Here is a 12,734-nt window from a genome sequence, read left to right as displayed (position 1 = left end):
GAAACAATTTTCTCTGGTTTGAGAATCAGCGATTCCCGCCTCATCAGCTACCACCCTTCCAGCTACCAATGTAAAAGTGCTTTGCTTTGGATTTATCCTAATCATTTCATAATCCTTGCTCCCTGGTTTATATTGATTTATATTATACTATTAACCGCATCCGAATGACAATCTTACCTGAAATAAAGGGACATCTTGTGCCAAAAATTTAGCTAAGTTAACATCCAACAGAGCTCTAAGCAACAACACACTTTCATTTTCTTCAGGATATTTTAGTTTCAAGTTCCCTGCTGCTGTCAGGACTGATTTGACCGCTCGCATCCCATAATCATAATGATGTTGTGATGACAACTGTTCAGAGCAAAGACGGTATGTGGCAACAATTTTCTGGGCAAGGCTGTGAAAGATAAGAATATGTTCTCATTCCTGAAGCCCAAACATCAACAGGAGAAAAAAGGATAAATATCTACATATATCACTGCACTTTACTTTTTATTTCTAAAATTCAACACAGCAAAAATCCTAAGGTAATGCACAATAAAAACAAATATAAAAGTATGGAAAACATACTTTAAAACAGTGACTTAGAAACATTACAATGAAAGTATTAAAAAAAAATAGCAAAGGCCTAAAATGAATATAACATTTCTAAATAATTTATAAACATTAGAACAACGTTAATGCCAGCTTTTTCTTCTTATTAATGGGATCATATTGACTACAGTTCTAATAACTGGAAGTTATTATTTTAGCTTGTGGCTGCAATTAAAAATAATAAATTAATCACTCTGGCATTAACATTTCATTCACCAAAAAAGATTAAGTCTTGTTATTGACTACGTAGCTAGAAAGAAGAAACCTGAAAGCAAGTCTGAAGATTTATAATAATAATCTAAGCATTTTGACAAGACTCTAAGATCATTTCTAACGTTTACACATTTTTCCTGGATGGGATTTTTGTGCATAAAAACGGGGGGAAAACAGTATGGAAATGTGTCTTTTTTAAAAAAGCAATAGGTTTACTTAGTAAAAATGCAACTTTACATACCTTCTGGAGTCAAGAAATCCCATTGAATAAAGTGAAATTTCACCAATCAAAGCATAATCTGGGACCATCATGGCTACTGTTCGGAATAAAGCCTTAAAAACAATAGTAATAACAATAACACACCCTGAAGAGAATCAAACTGAGAAAATTCCCAATTTTTCCTTATGAATCCCGCAATTGATTCCTTTGGAATTTTTCCTAGTATGCATTAACTGATGTAAAATACAACATGGGTTTGATTCTGTTATTAGACTCCAGGCTTGTTTACTCAAAACGTTTTAAATGGTTGAAACCGTACATGATCTCAAATTCAAGAAAACAAGAGGTTGTGCAAGGCTCAGCTATTCATGATTCAGCAATTTAATTTTGTATTAGGATTTTTTTTTTAAATAGGAGTCCAGTGGCCTCATCGGTGTCACTGTGGCTACTGTTGCTATCTTTCTAGCCACTGATTTAGTTCTTGCAAAGCCGGTGCCTATCTGAGTTCAATTTAGCTAGGTTGGTTAGAAGGTTTGGGGATTACAATATAACCCCCGCAGTGAGTCCCTGCTTCACTCAGCCATTAAAAACGCCTGGAGGAATAAGATAATCTTCACCTGATGCTAAAAGGAAAATCCCAGGGCAGCCTCTCTATAGAGCAGTATTTTTCAACCTTGGGAACTTTAAGATGTGTGGACTTCAACTCCCAGAATTCCCCAGCCAGGAAAAACACTGCTATAGAGCTTTAGACTTAGGGACAGCAACATCTGTATCTCTTAGGAACTATCAAAGGTGCTGTAATATAACTCTTTCTTCCTCTTTGGAATCTGGATTCTGTTGGTTGCCTGCACAAGGACAATCTTACTCAAGTCATGATTTCTTACCTTCCTCAGGAAAGATCACGGTTTACCTTGAGGTTATCAGGAAGTTCAGCTCGCCCAGCATACCCAGGATTCATTGTGATGAATACTGCACAAGTTGGATTAAGAGAAATTTCTGTGCCTTCAAAGAGAAATGTCCGGAGCTTGCGAATAATAGCCTGTTGAATACTGAGGATCTGCTGTGCTACCACGGAGAGTACTTCAACCTATGAAAATCAGGACATAAACGCTTCAGTTTTAAACCAGTATAAAAATCCCTGTAATCAGGAGTGTGATCTAGATAGTTTGGTCCGGTTCATATGAACGGAATGTTCCATTTTTTCTGAATTAAATCTCATCTTTTGTGATTCCATGCACCATGGAATAAAACGTACAGTTCCTACAACTGCTGTAAAACATACAACTAAAAGTGGTGGGGTAGGGTGGCAGGAAGATCAACAACAGTTTGAAAAGATGCTGGGAAGACTGAGGAATGGATGGGTCCAGCAAGAAGATGCTGAAAGGACGAGGATGGTAGGAGATACTGAGAAGTTCAAGGGTGGACAGGCCAGTGCAGGGATCATGATCATCATGATCACCACCACCACAATGGAAAGGTGCCAAGAAGAGTATAAGGGCACAACCAATTAGGGAACAGCCTTGCATATGATGTATCTGGACTAACACACTAGAACAAAACATTCACGCACAGAACAGTATTTTTAAACAGTGTAATAAATTAATAATAAAGGGGTGCAAGGCAGAATTGTTAGGAATATGGTGGGCTGCTGGACACCATATTAGATTACTGTCTTGTCTAACTCAAGTGTTGTTAACATTAACTAGTAGCTTGATTTCAGGACATTTAACATGCAAAGCACATGCTCTATGAAAATAAGATGAATCTTTGATTCAATGCAGACCTCTCAGAATTTATTTAGGGAGCCCAAAAATAATGTTCATGGCTAGGCTCAGAATATTCTGATTTTTTCCCCCCGTCAAGGATTTGGGGACATTTCTTTATTGTTGCTATTGTTTAAATATACTTTAAACCTATTTTAGATTTTTTACATACATGTGATCGTCTACTCTCTGAATCAAAATGGCAGGAAACAATACTACAGATGTCCCAGTGGTACTTGAAAGATCCAGGGGCTTTATTCAAGAAATTCAAGAATGACAATGCAGCCAAGCCTTCAAATTGTCAATGATATATAGAAGTTTACTAGAATTGTTCCATATTTCTGGCACGCCTCAAACAGGTAGCACTTGGTTGACCTTCTGTAGGTTAAAAGCTAAGTAGAGTTGGACTTGGTTAGTTCTTGGATGGGAGACCACCATGCTGATGAAGTCCCAGAACTATAGGCTAGACTGGCAAATTTAAAAAAAAAAAACCCAGAAGGCAAAAGCTAACCATCTCCACGCTGGTGCCAAGAATTCTGCATGGTTGTGTCCACGGGTCATCAGGAGTTGTGCTCAAGTTTATCCTTACTTTTTTTTTTCCCCATTCCACACAAACTACTATCTTTGCAGATTACACTAGGGCAGTGTTGTCCAAACTTGGCCACTTTAAGAGGAGTGGACTTCAACTCCCAGAATTCCCCAGCCAGCTGGCTGGGGAATTCTGGGAGTTGAAGTCCACTCCTCTTAAAGTGGCCAAGTTTGGACAACACTGCCCTAGGGGATTTGGACAACAATAGCTACTTATGCTAAGCACAATTACCTCAATTCTGTTGAACTCATCAAAGCAGGCCCAAGCACCAGCCTGTGCCAGTCCTTTAAAGAATTTGCCCATGGCTTTGTAATCAAGACCGTCTGAGCAATTGAAGACCACACACTAAAACAGATAACAAGAAATTTCATTGTAATTTTCCATCTTCTCCCAGCAGGCTGGCCAAATCTCGGCAACTCTTACAGGAACAGAAATCCTCCTTAAGCCCATAACCAGACAGAGATTTATGAAAGTGCCTAAAGCAAACACCCTCCTAATTCACAGGAAGATAAAAGAGGGAGGAGGGGAAGCACATTCAGACTTGCATGATTCTGTTACTATAGCTGTTCTAGTAAAAGTAGCTTTATTTCTACAGTGTCTGTTTCTTGATCTGGTCTACCTTGTAGGGCTTATACTATGTCCCCACTCCAACAGTTGCAGAAGGCATTTTATACAAAATGCAATCAATTCAGCTAAACTCCCCATGAATATTAGGTATACATAAACTCCTACATCTTTTTTACGTAAGACACATCCACTTTTGATGGACAGCTTCAGCAGAAACAATCCCCGTGAGGCACGTAAAACAAATAAAAATGCCCCGAGTCGTTGGGAGTGGGGGGGGGGCATATAAATTTAAAAGAAGAAGAAGGAGGAGAAGGAAAAGGAATAATGATTCCTTTGGTACCTGCTTAGCCAATGCTTTGGCAAGATCCTTAGTAGTTTCAGTTTTCCCGGTGCCAGCCGGTCCTTCAGGAGCTCCTCCTAGGTTTAATTTCAATGCTCCCATTAAGGTCCTATGACACAGAAAGAAGATTACAAAGGGCAGCCAATAGATAAAGTAACTGTACAGAGACCCACACACATTCTCTCTTCATAGACACATATATATATACATAGGTCTCCCTATGTAAAGGGCACGCGCACACACACACACATCAGTAGGTACTGAGAATCACACGTTCATCTCCTGTAACTTCCATTATTATATGCCCAACCATACAACTTTTCTAAGGCTAAAAAAAAAAGGGACATTACCAAAAGAAATATTAAAACAGATTCAATAATTATTCAATTAATTATAATTTAATTAATGTAATGCTATAATATTAATTACAATTTTAAAATAATTAATAGCCACACAGAGTTGTTTGAGAGTCGGGAGGTACCTGAATGAATGAATGAATGATGCAATTTCAACTGAAACTGAACTGAATTACAAGATCAGGATTTCTCTTATCTTCAAGGATTTCTCCCTTCGGCCACATTAATCTTCATAATTTAGTGACAACATTTGATCTGCTGCCACAAATGAATTTTTCTATTGAACTTTGGCAGCACAATCTCAGGGGACTGGGGAGGGGGTTGGCTGGTCTGCCAAATGCAATCCAGGGGCCATGGTTGATCACCTCAGGTTAGAGGGAACATATTAGCACAGTTCAGAGCAGTGTTTCTCAACCTTGGCAGCTTGAAGATGCGTGGACTTCAACTCCCAGAATTCCTCAGCCAGCCAATGCTGGGAATTCTGGGAGTTGAAGTCCACACATCTTCAAGCTGCCAAGGTTGAGAAACACTGATTTAGAGATAGCACTAATTCCTAATGGCCTTTGTTTGGTTTTGCCTTCCAGTAATGTGTGATCCCAGTCATTGTGCATGATTTATGGTGGTATATGATGTGTAAATCAGGCCGCTATGCCTCTTCAACAAGCTTAGTGTAATGTGTGAATCTAGTCATTGGTGTCGGGGGGGCGGAAGGGATATCATCACGCAAATTATGAATTACATTCTGCACTTTGTTCGTGACATGATGCAACAGATGTCATTTACATCATTATTTTTTTATTTATTTATATTTATATTTCAAATTTGTCACCACCCATCTCACCACAGAATGACTCTGGACAGAGAGTCTATGTCAGTGTTGTCCAAACTTGGCCACTTTAAGATGAGTGGACTTCTGGCTGGCTAGGGAATTCTGGGAGTTGAAGTCCACTCATCTTAAAGTGGCCAAGTTTGGACAACACTGGTCTATGTGGTCTCTAGGAGTTGAAAACAATTTGATGGCACATAATTAATCAATCAATGGAGGTAAAGGGCATCCTTGATCCATTCCACGCTACATTTTAATTACCAAGGAGATAATCCCATTAGTGACTCCTTGAGCAGGGGACTAAAATAGCAATTTTTTATCCAAAAAACAAATTCTACAGGAAATCTAAACTTCATTGCTTGGATAAAAAATTTAAGTTTTCTCCCTCCTGTTAATCTAACCCCCTCCGTCTTTGCTACCCATGATCTGTAAACATTTTATTTAAAACAAAGAAGGGGAGAGGAATTTTACCTATAACATCGATCAGTCAGTGGAGTTATCACCAAACGTGGCGAGTTGCCCAGATATTCATATCCGTATTTGGCTTCTGTTGTAATCATTCGAACTATCACATCTCTGTTTTCCCAATAATATCGCAGCTGAGAAATCCACTGGAAATCGTTCAGATCTGAAACTTTGTCTTCAGACAATTTTGCAACCACGTCACGTGCTGCAGAAGGAAAATTACTTGGTCAAGCTTATATTTTGGCCTGGGTTCACCTGTTGCTCATGGAGAAAATCTAGCTATGTGGTCTCTAGGAGTAGAAAACCATTTGATGGCACATAATCAATCAATCAATCAATCAATCAATCAATCATCTCTTGTGCTTAGCTACAGTGTGGTTTGGTTCTTTGGGGCTTTGCATATATGAACTCAGGCATTGTGATTTATGGTTCAGTATTATGTATGAAACCAGCTATTGGCTGAGATCATGCTTTATGCTAAACTCTGATCTCTTTTAATCATAGTTTGTGGAGTAAAGATTCATAAAATATGCTAAAACCAAAATCATGCTTTACAAATTACAGTCACTGAGCGCCTACAACCTACTTAGCTTTAAGTCCTAATTAATAAGACACAATGCTTGTGCTCAGGTCTAAGCAAACTGAGCACAAAATGGTGGCCAGGTTCACACAACATACTAGAACAGCAACAGGGTTGGTACAACAAGCTAAACCACAGATTACCTAACCCTGTTTTAGTCTAATGTAGTTGTGTGAATCCACCCATTAAGCCAAAAAACAATTCACCCAGATTATGAGAGTGCTATATTGAGCCTGCTCAGACGTGTGGCACACCACTTTTTTCTCCGCTGATTTCAATTGGCAAAATTAAAAATGGATACAGAAAATGACTCAGTTTCAGGTCCTGCCAAGTCTCTTCAAGGCTCAAAAGAAGTTGCAAACATCAGAGATGTAGGGAGCTTGCAGTTTTGTGCTTCCCCATCCATAACCTTCCTTCCTCTCCCTTCCACCACTTTTAAGAGGAGAAATGCTTCAACATCCTCTTTCATCTTGCGCATCGCCTGCTTTCTCCCATTTCCCAGCCCTGCCACTTACCATGCACATCAATGACTGTGAGGGCACCCAGGGTCAGCCGGGCTCCACTCGACAGCTTCCCTCTCACCAGCTCCACAATGTCTGCAATCTGCCTGTTGCTTTTCTCCAAAAAACTCTGGAACAGAGACACAGCAATGAGGCTGTGCCTTCTCATCAAGGGAGCTGGCAGCATCACTCTGCCCATACATCAGAGATGAAAAAGTATGCTCCACAGCTTGGTGGCACCCAGGAGTTCCCAGAAGAGGGGCAAAAGTTTGGGTTTTTTTTCATGTTTTGAAGGGGAGTTACATTTTTTTAAAATCATGTACAGAGCAGAATTTGGTCATTTTTTATGGTTTGACCAAAATTCAAGATTAACACTGGGGGATGGAATCTTAGTAGAGGCTATATGTGGCCTGCAGGTCAGGCTTCACACCAACTCTGTTCTAAGAGAAATCCTGCAGTTCAGTGCTCCATATATCTTGGTACAGAAATCTTTTCCTGCTCCTTACATTCTCTAGGGAGAAGAGGGAAATTTCAGGGGGACAGAAGGCATAAACAAGCCATTTTTTTCTTTCCCCTCTACCAAGACCACTCATGCTGTACTGAAAGACTCTACAGTCCCAACCCTGAACATTTCATATCTAAATACGAAGGCCATTAATATTATGCAGTTGAGTACAGTCTATACTAGTGTTTCCCAACCTCAGCAACTTGAAGATGTGTGGACTTCAACTCCCAGAATTCCCCAGCTGGGGAATTCTGGGAGTTGCAGCCCCAACCTATCTAGAAGACTGGGAAAGGTTGCTACATCTGGTAATTTAATGGGAGGAAAATTACAGGTAAACTGTTTTCCTTTATGGCTTCCGAAACTTCTTTTGTCCAGAAGATTGAAGAGACACAGATAACTATTTGTCCGGGCCACTGCAGCACCCATGCTTTTCGAGGAACCTAAAAAAATACAGACACATAAGAAATAATATTTGACCCCTCAACATCTGTTTTTCTAGGGGCCAGGGAGGCACTTACAAAATGCATCTGCATTTTGGCTTCTTCTGTCTGATTGAGTTCCTAAGGCTGTGGGTGCAAATACTTCTCAAGGGATTTGTGGATTAGTCACTTACCTCATCATAGCCTTTGATGCCATTTTCTAAGACTTGCCTAATGCTGGCTAGCATCATTTCTTCCACTTGCAACAGCCACTTCTCAACCATGCCCTTAAAAAATAAAGTAAAAAGGGAGAGAAATGCAAACAATGACCAATTATTGTGACCCCCATAGAGGTAAGGGTAAAAAGGGAATGGGCATAGCGAGGAAGGTTGAAATAACAGCCTCTTAAACTCTGTTGGTCTAGAACACCCATCCTCCCCCACTACATAGGATTTGCATATGTACAAATGCAATTGTACATATTTTGCCAGGGTTGAGGTTGGGTGAAGGCCCGTCTAAATTTCAGCATGTAAAATAGGATACTTCCCAAAGTACATTTAAAGATAGGTAGGCTAATGATGATAATTCAGAGAGAGGGAGGGAGGGAGAGAGGGAGGGAGGGGCATTACCCTGGCATGGGCTGGATAGATTTTCTTAATAAAAGGAACAACTTCCTTCTCTGAACTGATCATTCCTGTAATTTCCAAGCTTTCGCTGAACTCCAGTTTTGCAATTCCCTCAAAGCACTTCTTCAAGTGTGGTTGAACACGAAGAGGATCTTTGGTTTCAGATAAAATCTCCAGCAACTCATCATTTGAAAGGAAGAAGAACCTGTTCAAAAGAGATCCCAGAGGGCCAGTCCCATTACTCTGTTCCAGCAAGGACAACCAAAAATCTGATTTCCCATGACTGCTAGGGCTGACAGCATGGCTGAAAACCAGTTCTTTGGATGCTAGGAGTTAGCTATTGCACCTACATCTTGCTTCAGGACTTCCTATAGAGGCATCTAAGTCTTGCCTGGATAGACATTTATTCTGTCTGAGCAAAAGTCATACTCCCCATGCCAAGTTCATCCACTCTTGTAACACCACTTCAAGAAATCATTTAATGCAAGGAACTATATTCCATGGAATATTTCCAACACTAGTACTTAAGGTAAACTGTTTTCCTTTATGGTTTCCAATACTTCTTTTGTCCAGAAGATTGAAGAGACACAGATAACTATTTGTCCGGGCCACTGAAGCACCCATGCTTTCCGAGGAACTGTCTGACCTTTTGTTTCTCCCCTCTCCCCTTCCCATTATTTTTTTTCCTTCTATGAGATGTGTGGTGAAGCCAGCAGGCACGGAATCTCTCCCCCGCTCCCCCTCGCAACAGTACCTAAGTGAATGAATAAATTAACGTGTGCTTAGCCAACCAATTGTTATAATGAGTATTCTTTCCCTACCAACTGGGAATAAGCCTACCTTGGGAAAAATAATCTTTTCTTTTCTAAGTAATTATTCAGGCCCTTCTGGATGTCTTCCAAAAGCAGATTTGCTTCTTGAAGTCGGCTCAACATCTTGGGCTGTTCGGTAGCAATGAGGACTCGAGTGTCTTTAACCTAGGTTTTGCAGCAATTGTTACAATAGTAAAGACAAGATGGATCTGCAGGTTTTACTAGAGACTCCTACAAGGCATGTAGTACCACCACTTATGGTGCATAAGTGTTTATTGCTTCGTTTAGTAATTTATTTGGGTCTAGGATTTTTGTGCTGCTTTTGAAGATTAAGTGGGACACACACAGAAGCTTACACATCCAAACTTGGACATCTGCAGCCCCGTCTGAGTTCCTCATAAGGGCAAATGCAGCATCGCGTCATAAACTCTGCCCTTTTGGGATGAGACGTCAAATTGAATGTACAAAAGGAGTGGGCTTGCGTTGTAAGGGTGCCACACGGCATTCATCAGTTGACTGGTTTGGCCTCCCCCCAATGGGCCTATCTGGGCTAACAGCAAACTAAATTACACTTACGCAGAGCATGCAGCCAAAACATCTGTAACCCACATACAAGGGGAAGTTCTCAGGAGGCCAACAAGTGCCTGAATTAAACCATTTTCTGGGTCTGCATAAGGCACTGAACCATAATCCAATCATGTAATGGTATGTGGGAATGAATTTGGGAGACAGGAGGGAGAGCCTCAGACTTGCCAACTGGCATGTAAAAGGTGTCTCAGCCCACAGAAGGAGAGGAGATGTGGGAAGCATTTCAGAAGGGACCCTCCCTAGTTTTTCAGAGAGTAAAAGGACGGGGGAGAGAAACTCTTTCAGACTTGGAAGATTCTGTTAATGTAACCTTACAATGAAGATAGAGCTAATACTCCTGGTTGTGCTTCTTGCCTGGACTACTTTGCAGAGCTAACCGGTGGGCCACATTTATACCACAATCCTAAAACGCAAAGCAAACCAGTCAACCAAGCTTAACAGTAACCAAGTTCAACATGTTTTTGGAATGCAACCACAAGGTCCTTAATTAAGCTGGTGTTGCGTGTGAATGCAACCACTCTGGAGAAAGTTCTGAAATGGGGATTTCAAAAACAAGCAGGCAAAAGACAAGTCCATACCGCTTGGACCATGATGTCCTTCCAGTAAGTATCCACTATTCCAAATTTTCGTCCTTCTTCTGGCATTTGAGCAATAATGTCTTCAGAGCTGAAGATGGGCTCCAAGTAGAGCCACGTTGCCTGACATTTTAACCAGTTGTCCAAAATTTCCTGCATCAGGACAAGTTTTTCTTCCCACCTCTGAAAAAAAGTTGACTCCATTTCAGAACTCAAAGGGCCTATTTTTAATCCCCACGCAAAAGACTAAAGGCGACATAAACTGCATTCCTGTTCGATCTATATGATTTGATCAGCCAGATTTACAAAACTGCACTCTGGGTCAACCAAAACACCCCAACCTTTTGATCCTTTGAAGTGAATCCTTTGATTTGTTGACCTTCCATTTTTCTCAAGACTTACAAATAAATTCAACATTAAAAAACATTCATCCTAAGCCATAATTCAAACAAAGCATATTATGATTCAGCAAAGCACAGAATTTAGTTTATACTGCAAAAGTGTTTTTAAAAGGGTGAAATATGCACTCCCTCTTACCAGATGTACTTTCTTTTCAAGCATCTCTCCAGAATAAGAGATACAATACCCTATTTTCTGAATCCTATCTCTGATAATCACCATTCTATTGTTTAGCAAGATGTCAAGGAATGCCTAAAAGAACTCCAAGTTTAGGCAGGCTTGAAGAAACAGTCTAGTGTCTATATCAGCCCTGCCACTGATTTCTGATCTGTTTGGCTTTATCTCTGGTTCTCCTTACCCGACATTCTCCTTCTATCGGCTTGATAAATGGCGAGCCACACATGGTCTGTGTCTTGATGATGTGGTCATCCAGCAAAAGTTGAATGTCATCGATTGCTGAAAGGATGCTGGTATCCTGCCAGAAAACAGTTAGTTGCCCGAAAATTATTTTTACACTCAATTTTTAGGATCTTAAAACCCAAGATTCTTGTTCTTCACTCCCCAATATAATCATTTGATCAGCCATCCTGCAGATGCACAGACTTTAACTCCCAGAATTCTCAGGAAGAGGCATACTGGCTGTGGAATTCTGGAAGTTGAAGGCCACACATCTGATGGATGCTTAACCTGGGAAAGGATGCATTATATTAACAACCTATTATGCTTCCCATCTTATTCTTTGCTTCCTCACCATGATTGTTACATTACTAGTGATCTCAATTCTACAAGTGTAGATCCTGACACAGCCTCATACTTTCTCCCCTTGGCTGCCATGTACCATATGTATCAGAAACTCCTGTTGCTGATGTGAAAGCTCTTCCATCTGCCCCAACCAAAAAAGTCTGACAGATCTTTCTCTCCATCTTCAGTGTTGTTACACGGAAACAGTTTGTAGAAACCTCTTTAAGAGTTTACAGCATTTGAAATGTTAGGGAAGGAGAACTGCTTCCTTACAAGGACAAGTTACAATGTCAGGAGCTTTTTAGTTAAGAAAGGTGTCAAAATAAGGAGAGTGTAATGGTATGTGGGAACAAGACAGGAGGAAGAGCTGCAGCCTAGACAATGGTCTGATAAACAAAATTTGAGTCGGAAGATGGAGAAACCGCCTCAGAAGGGTCCCTCCTTAGTTTTCAGAAGAGTGAAAGTAAGGGATGGGAGGGGTACTTTCAGACTTGCAAGATTCTGTTAATGTAGCCTTACAATAAAGTAGAATTAGCTCATCAGGTCGTGTTTTCTGTCTGGTCTACTTAGGAAGGCTGACATACACAGAGCAAATGGCCTGACTAAAGAGATCTTCTCTGAGGTCCCTTCCAAATCTATGATCAGCTTCCCAGGGGCTCTTGGGACACAGAACTGTTCCCTCAGAAGCCATGTACAAATCAGGAGTGGACTCAAAGGAGTTCAGCAACCTAAATGAAAAGAATGAGTCAGATCAACCAATTCAGTGTCAAAGAGAAAACATACTGACCGTATCCCTGTATTTTACAAAACAGAAGCGGATATTGACCCACTCTGACTTCATCTTCTCCATGTTTTTCTCTAAGGAATATTCTTTGCTAGCTGCTGCACCAATGGGCTCGATTCTAGAATGGAAATGAGAAAATATGCAAAGCCTGGCATCTTATACTCCTAGAAGGAATGTAAGAGGGCTGCAGACTTTCTTTGCTTTTGCTTGCCAACTTAACCCTGGTATCCAGGAACACAGATAGTCAAGCCACAAAAAGAGAAGAAGGGGGA

At 40.6% G+C, this 12,734-nt stretch overlaps 1 protein-coding gene across 1 annotated transcript in view; it reads right to left on the bottom strand.

Annotated features, from left to right (window-relative positions):
- The window catches only part of DNAH3 (dynein axonemal heavy chain 3), a 68,835-nt gene that overhangs the window by 31,834 nt on the left and 24,267 nt on the right, over window positions 1-12,734 (bottom strand). Inside the window, exons 21-34 of the mRNA XM_025164624.2 lie at window positions 12,466-12,580; window positions 11,296-11,412; window positions 10,542-10,721; window positions 9,404-9,540; window positions 8,567-8,768; window positions 8,132-8,224; window positions 7,848-7,958; window positions 7,029-7,143; window positions 5,940-6,138; window positions 4,287-4,395; window positions 3,611-3,724; window positions 1,938-2,114; window positions 1,049-1,140; window positions 178-397 (exon numbers count right to left, since the gene is read on the bottom strand). Of these exons, the coding sequence (XP_025020392.1) occupies window positions 178-397; window positions 1,049-1,140; window positions 1,938-2,114; window positions 3,611-3,724; window positions 4,287-4,395; window positions 5,940-6,138; window positions 7,029-7,143; window positions 7,848-7,958; window positions 8,132-8,224; window positions 8,567-8,768; window positions 9,404-9,540; window positions 10,542-10,721; window positions 11,296-11,412; window positions 12,466-12,580 (1,981 nt within the window). The remainder of the gene's footprint in view (window positions 1-177; window positions 398-1,048; window positions 1,141-1,937; window positions 2,115-3,610; window positions 3,725-4,286; window positions 4,396-5,939; window positions 6,139-7,028; window positions 7,144-7,847; window positions 7,959-8,131; window positions 8,225-8,566; window positions 8,769-9,403; window positions 9,541-10,541; window positions 10,722-11,295; window positions 11,413-12,465; window positions 12,581-12,734) is intronic.

This window comes from Python bivittatus, unplaced genomic scaffold (genome assembly GCF_059951505.1).
Source record: "Python bivittatus isolate LINGU-HERP-01145 unplaced genomic scaffold, Pbiv_v1 ctg000560_np1212, whole genome shotgun sequence".
In the NCBI taxonomy this organism is placed as follows: domain Eukaryota; kingdom Metazoa; phylum Chordata; class Lepidosauria; order Squamata; family Pythonidae; genus Python; species Python bivittatus.
The sequence above is the reverse complement of the archived record's forward strand: the minus strand, read 5'-3'. Positions and strand labels throughout refer to the sequence as shown.